Here is a 7,528-nt window from a genome sequence, read left to right as displayed (position 1 = left end):
TTACACATATATCTGTTATGCTTCAAAGTGAGGATAACAGGCATGTCATGCCGATTTTTTATGAGATTTTGAGAAAGTTTGACGGGACGAACGGAGTTCGGACCTTGTTATTGTTTTAGTGGATCGAGACATTCTCTGGGAATCACTTGGGATTATGGGATCTTTGAAACTCATAGGAATTACGATAAGACTAAATGGAAACTATTTTTACAAGGAAAATTCATAAGATATTAAACAACCTCTAAACCTTTAAATAATAATAACAATCTCGGATGCAAGCTTAGGATTGAGTATTAGTTTTGGAAAAGGAGAATTGTCGTCGAATCCAAGTTATGGGAGAATTGTAAGTTTCTGAGTATGTTGATACCCCTTCGCTCTTTGAGCAGTTTGTTTAGCCATCCAAGGGATGAGCCGAGAAGCTTCACTGAGGCGTGAGACCTTGTGAATGCGTGAAACTTCACTGAGGCGTGAGACCTCGTGAAAAGCATGGATCTTCACTGAGGCGTGAGACCTCGTGAACAGCATGGAACTTCACTGAAGCGTGAGACTTCGTGCAAGTGTGTAAATTCACTGAGGCGTGAGACCTTGTGAAAGCATAAAACTTCACTGGAGCGTGAGACTTCGTGATTGTATAAGACTCCACTGAAGCGTGAGACTTTGTGAGAGCATTGATGACTCGAAGAGTTATCGTGAGTGTTTGCACTCTTTTTATGATTAATTGTATTTTGTCGCAGAATCGACATTTGCCTTAGGGTATTCTTTTTAGAGACAAATAAGTTAGTTAGAACACGTGGCGACGTGTCGAGTGAGGTCGGAGACGTTGTTTGGCTAATCACTTTGCATTCATGCACTCATTTTGAGGTATTAACACGAGACGGACTTCGGACCTCGGTGGATTCCAAAATGGTCATAAGACCCGGATTTCCATGTAAGAACACTGCTGTGATTCTTAGTAGCAGACCGAAATGGCAGACCTTCGGGTTTACTGCTGATCTGGCTACCTTTGTGTGGTGTAAGAATCACGCGGGCCGAAATGGTCCCATCGTGGCTGGTGTTAGGGCTGATCCGTTGATGTCCATCCTTTTTCCGGAATGCATTTGGTTAACTGGGTTAACCGGCATCTGCATTTCATGCAACATGCATACTAACTTAGTCGCTGAGTGTGATTGATACTTGTTAAACCTATTTGATGCATGCTAATTGTTATTATCGTCTTTTATATTCATTGTGAACTGTACAACCCTAGGATGCTATCTCTAACTTATAAGCCTAAGTAGCTATCTCTATCTGTATCTATTGGATTTATTATTTACGTAATTCTTTGGAGTTGACCCTCGCGTCTTCTGTGTGTGCTTTGGCGGACTACGTCCTTTGTCAGATGTCCATGGCAGACTGATTCACGATGGTTCACCCTTCGGGGGGAACTAGGTTTGAGATGCTGGAACAGAAGCGCATCGCGATAGCGAGAGGAGGACGGATGGTGTACATAGACTTGGTCGTTCTGGATTCAGATTCGGACGACGATCACGCTAGCACGTAGTTCTGAGCGCTGGTGTGAGCTCCTCGAGATAGGATTAGTGTAGGAGTAGGGTCGTAGCTCTGACCGTCATTGTTTCTTTTGGGAACAGGGTAGTTTCCCGCCTATAGCTTTTTGTGTGGTTTCTCTACGGGAATCACAGAGAGTTGGTTGGACTAGGAGGTCTTGTTTTAGGCTGTTTGGGCTAACTCATTCTCATTTTTGAGGGATAGTGTTGCGAACGCTTGACCTTTCTTTTGGTCTGTACCTTTTGCCTACGGGCGTTACTTTCTTTTACTTTCCGTCACTGGAGGTTTACTCGTGACGTGGTTTACTACTTACAGCGGGGGCTGTATTTATAATATATATTAGTTCTGTTATCTTTCGTTGGGAGTTTATTTCTTTCAGTCTTTGGTTCTATTATCAAAAAAAAATATATATATATTCACGTTTTCCGCATTAAGTTTATTTTTGGTTACTAAAGTGACGCCACCGAAATCGGGGTGTTACATATAGGCTACGGTTTCAAAACTGTTGCCTAAAGTTTCTTTACAATAGAAAATTCATATAAATTATCTTAACTTATGAAAAACAAATTCTTAATTTTTTTATAATTTTATATGAATTTACTGTATTTATTTGTGTTCTTTATAGATATTTATTTTAAATAAAAATATATATTTATTTTAAACAACAGAAATAGATAATTATTTTAAAGAACAAAAATAAATATGAGGCTTTTATTTATTTAAATATTTATAAAGAACACAAATAACTCATGAAATTTGATTTCAAAAAAAAAAAACTCATGAATTTACAAATGTATAAATTTTTTGTTGAAAATATCTAAATAAAGAAAAATGCCCATATTTATTTTAGTTCTTTAAAATAAATATCTCTAAATAACATAAATAAATATAGTAAACTCATATGAAATTCTTTTTTGGTACATCGGGAAGATAGTAAACTCAAATGAAATTCTAGAAACATACAATAATTTTTTTTTCACAAGTTAAAATAATTCATACGAATTTTTAGAGAAAAACATTGATGTGAATGTTAAGAAACTTAAGGCAATAGCAGTAAAACCGTAGCCTTTTCAGAAACCGGGTTTATGGCCACAAAAATGGAAAACCGTTGCCTTTTCCTTCTTTTGGCCACGGTTTCTTGACGGGGCCCCGCACTCGTGGCCTTTTCCCCAAAAACTACCCCACTTTGTTAAATAATTTTTTTCCCACCCCTTTTTGCTAAATAAATATTTTTTTTACATTATTCAGAAATAAAATTCGAATTCTTCAACTATAGTAGCGAGGCAAAAATAAGTAAAAAAAAATTCTTTGTAACTGAATTTGCATGTAAAAACTACAACTTGCTCTTTAATTTGTTAGATTAGATTCTATCTTATGATCAACCTAAAAAAAGTAAGATTTTATCTTAGGGTCTTTTTCCATGTCAATCTCTTTTGTGCAGGTAAAAGACCTATGAATTTGTTCTACGTATGGTGTATTGCATAACGTAAGAGCTCTCTGTTTCTCTTACGCGTATTCTTATTCACCGTTGTTCCATAACATTTAAAATAGTCCTTCACTATATCCTGTGACCCTAACCATAATCTTGGACAGTGGTTGGCAAATAACACTGATCAATACAGATGGGAAATTATCAGAAATTGGATAAATAGGTAATGATGAGAGACTAAGACCGAGGAAGCAATTCAGTATCCATCCACATTTGTAAATGTATCTGGTGATTTTCACTTAGTGCCTTTTTTCCACCATGATAAAAACCAAGTGCTAAAAATTATCTGTTTAACAGAAATACATGGGGTAATACATCACATTAATTAAACAACCAAAGTTGTTTTATTTCATGCCCATCTTTATATGCATATATAATATGTTGAGGTGGTGACAAGAATGCTGAATCATTTCAAGTTTGATTAAGAAGCTAGAAATATTTTCACTAGTGATTTTGTGGTGGAAATGGTACCCATCACTCCAAGAAGAAACCCTAAAGTGATGATAGACATGTTCAGGATTAAGAGAGGCTTTGTTATGTGGCCCCAAAAAATCTTCATGTAGAAAGCACATGGGAAAATCAAACAAATGGCAACACTAACAACAGAACCAGTGAGGCTGAGAGCATGCTCAAAATAAGGCACTGTTAGAGCTAAGGCTAGTATAACCAAAAGCAAAGATGAACCTATGAGGCCCCTAACTATCATTTTGGTCCGGCCACTCATGGAATTAGGAAGTCTATGCTCCAGCTGAATAGCGCATGGTGCAAATGCAAGAGCATATTTGGACATAGGTGTCAGAACGGTTGCCCATAACGCAATTTTTGTCACAATTTGCTTAGGGGGCATGCTGAGAGTTACTTGGGAATTGACTTCCGGTCCAAACATTTTTGCACCCATGTACCCCAATATTGTGTAGAGTGTTGTAACTAGTGTGAAGCTCACAATAGAAGCCTGAAATTCTCAATCCAAAAAACAGATAAATAAATAATAAAAGCACCCCGTTAATTTTTTCATTGATTTTTCTTCCATGTTTGGGTTAACTTTTCTTTATTCAATCAATTCTAGTAGCTTGAAGGTACCCACAATTTTTTCAACAGAATTGGTTTCGTCTTTAGAATTAGCTGTAGAACGATTTGCAAACATGCACTATTAGCATGTTTCGAAATCCTGCTACAATGACTAGAGTCAAAAGCTAGCTAAAATCAATTTTGAGATGTGAATAGGTTCTGAGTGTCAGAAATTAATTCTGGAAAAGATTATAAGCTAATTAAAACATTCTATATATTGTCTATGAATATATACCTTGGTAAACTTTGAGGGGTCTTTCATGGCCTTATGTAAATTAGGGAAAACAATGTGTCCTGCATAGCTGAAGATGTAAAGGCCAGATATTGATGGAATGTTGTGGAGGTGGAGGAAGGATATTTTATGATTAACCCTGACATCTCCAACAATTCCAGTGGCTGCTACAGACACAAAAATGACTAGAGTCATGAGAACAGCAAGAATTGAAAGGAAAGATATGGAAGACAGGTCTCTGAGCCACAAACTAGGCAGAACAATCAGCACAGCGCCAATAGTCAGAAGCTGTGGTGAAGATAATTTAGCCAAATGTAGCTTCAGATGTAACACTGTCATTAAGTTGTCATGCAATGAGATGGTGTATGAAACAAGAGACATGAAGGTCTCCATGTAGATGAATGTTGCAACTATGAATCTTCCCTTTGCTCCAAATGCATGATACCCAATGTCCACATAGCCTCTTAACTTGGGATTCTTTTTCAGACATTTCCCAAGTAAATGAGAAGTGTAAGTGCATATCACCCCAAGTCCTATAAGAAAAATTGCAGATGCACCCCAACCTCCTTGTTCTACAGCGTAAGGAGTTGATAATTGTCCGAGACCTGCTACATAGTATACAATATGTTAAATATTATATATGTATGAATTTGGGAATGAGTATTATAACATGTTTTTAAACATATAAAACTTACAAATTAATTAAGGTTAATATGCTCCAAGTCAAGTCTATGTATTAGGGTTGAGGCTAAATTGATTAATCAATTTTTTATAGCTTTTAGTTCAATTAAAAAAAAAATTGGAATATTGACACCACTTTGCTTACATGGCCCAATTTTTGTCCAGTCACCTACTCACATGGTGAGCCTAATCAACTGAAGGGTGTCCATATGTACTTTTTTATATCTAATTTTGTGCTTCCATTTTTTAACCACTTATCATCCATCTCTTTCCTTTCTTCCTCTTCAACCGAACCCCTTATACCTTTAATCATCACACTTCCCCAAAGAGTGAGAGGGTGAAAGAGAGATGGTGACTTAAATCACGGTGGAGCTTATTGTTAAGTTCAAACACTAGATATATCATTTATCATCTTTTGAATGATAAAAATTTCAGGAATTGTATTTCAGGAAATCACCTTCTCGTCTCTTATTCAAAGCATAAGACTGCATAAGGAGACGCTCAACCAAAGAAGAGAAAGACAAAAGCATCAAAGGAAGACGAGAAAGGCGGAAGAAGTCAAAACATGCCACATCGTCTAAGCATGAAAAGAAAAGAAGAGTCATAGCTACAAGGCAGACTATACAAGCAAATAGTCAACCCTGTCAGATCGTCTGACCAGAGAAAAGAAAAGGATGATTGGAGCTACAAGGCAACTACACTAGTAAGGAAATGTCAAATCCGCTAGTCCACCCAAACAGAGATAGATCAAGATAATCAGTCTGAGTAAAAAGAGTCAAATCATCAGGATCATTTGAAGAAGAAGACAGAGCTTCATGTCAACTCATGCAAGACCAAGCGAACCTATCAGAATGTCTGAGAAGACCACAATCAACATCTACTACATCGTCTATCTCAAGGCTGATCATGGAAAGTAATGTCCAGATCTTCTTCTTTTTCTTCTTCAATTAATTTTTCAATGTTTAGTAACTTATTTTTATTAACTTAAAAGAAAAATATAACAATAAAATACATTCCTCTCCCTGAGAAACATAAATATTACACTCCTGTACTCTGTTAATATAAATATACCTTTTAATCCATTTAACTTAACACGGTTAGAAATATTTTTCAATTTGTTTTAATTAAATATATATTATATTATTTTTAATTATTAAAATATCCTTAATCTAATAGATGAAATATGGATGGCAAGATGGGAGTAAAAGGGTATTTTAGACATAAAAAAATATTCTAACTGATGGTTAATGGAGTTTAACAGAATTTTTAACTTGGAGTACAAAGTATTCTGATTTGAATTTAATGGAAATACACCGTCGGTGTAAATATTTTTTACACATGCATCCAATGATGGGTCGCCAAATTAGAAAATAAACTTTAAATTTAATTATAAAAAAATGAAACATATATGCTTTTGAATACGTGGCATACAATGATTGGACGTCTGTGTAAAAACACTTTACACTGACAATGCACAACCATTAAACCGTTCTGATTTTATTTATGAGGGGCGGGAAGAGTATAATTAAAAATAAGAGGAGAGCGGAGTGTAATAATTGTATGTGTTAAGGAAGGGAAGAATATTTTCCTTAAAATAAACATTACCTATGAGCGTCCCGACCATATTAATGACTGTATGAGCTAAAGAACTATTGGCTTCATGGTCATGCTCTTCAGCTAAGTTGGTGCCCCCAGCTGCTACACTCTTTACATTGATATGATGATCACACTTGCATAAGTTGCTTTCCTCCCCGCAATTATTGCAATTCTCCGCCAACTGCACTTCCAAGTTTGCACCGGCCGGCGCCGACCCGCCACTATCAACTTGATTCTCTTTCTCATGGAGGAGACATTTCTGTTGAAAGCTTAGGCTGTTCCACAAAGATTTCAACATACTAATCAAGTTACAATAAACTAAGAGAAGAAGATACAAGGGCGTTGTAGCAGTAAGTGGCAAATTATAGAGGAGAAATGCGAAGGAATGTGGAGATTGACATCATCGATCCACTGGTGGTGATTTTTTATTCTAAAGTTTCAACATAAAGACACCATAAATGCAATAAAGTTTGATGCCATATATTATAATTCTTTCCTCAATATTCACATTCTCTCACCTCCATCAAAAACAACAAAAAAAAACATTCTCTCAGCCAGTGTTATCAGACTCGGACCGGTGATCGACTCGGTCGAGACACTGGGTCAATGAGTCAATGGTTCAACCACTGGGTCATTGGTTCGATTGCTTGACTCGGTTTATATTAAAAAATTATAATAATTTAAAATATAACCTTAGTATATCATATATATAAAATAGTATGCATTCTTCTTAACAAGAAACAAAGTGGTGTAGTGGCAATTTAGATTAGCTTTCCTCCCTCTAGGTTCTGTGTTCAAGTCCTAGCTATGACAACTTTTTTAAATAACTCTCAATTGAATATCATTTGACCAAATAATTAACATTGAATGTAAATTAATTACAGTTTGAACATTAAAAACAATTTTGACCAAAAAAA

General features: G+C 35.9%; 1 protein-coding gene across 1 annotated transcript; it reads right to left on the bottom strand.

Moving 5' to 3' along the window:
* Nucleotides 1–3,433: 3,433 nt before the first annotated feature.
* Nucleotides 3,434–6,973, bottom strand: LOC130737591 (amino acid transporter AVT1H-like). The gene is made up of 3 exons (XM_057589405.1): nt 6,621–6,973; nt 4,338–4,939; nt 3,434–3,986 (listed from the first exon to the last, which is right to left on the bottom strand). The coding sequence occupies exons 1-3, from the start codon at nt 6,907–6,909 to the stop codon at nt 3,456–3,458; spliced, it is 1,422 nt and encodes a 473-aa protein (XP_057445388.1). The 5' UTR covers nt 6,910–6,973; the 3' UTR covers nt 3,434–3,455.
* Nucleotides 6,974–7,528: the final 555 nt, after the last annotated feature.

Source organism: Lotus japonicus, chromosome 2 (genome assembly GCF_012489685.1).
Source record: "Lotus japonicus ecotype B-129 chromosome 2, LjGifu_v1.2".
Taxonomy (NCBI): Eukaryota; Viridiplantae; Streptophyta; class Magnoliopsida; order Fabales; family Fabaceae; genus Lotus; species Lotus japonicus.
The sequence above is the reverse complement of the archived record's forward strand: the minus strand, read 5'-3'. Positions and strand labels throughout refer to the sequence as shown.

Coding starts and splice junctions, on each gene's coding strand:
- LOC130737591 (XM_057589405.1), bottom strand. CDS start 6,909: ATGTTGAAATCTTTGTGGAACAGCCTAAGCTTTCAACAGAAATGTCTC. Junction 4,940..6,620: donor TATGGTCGGGACGCTCATAG/GTAATGTTTATT, acceptor ACTATGTAGCAG/GTCTCGGACAATTATCAACT. Junction 3,987..4,337: donor ACCCCTCAAAGTTTACCAAG/GTATATATTCAT, acceptor TGAGAATTTCAG/GCTTCTATTGTGAGCTTCAC.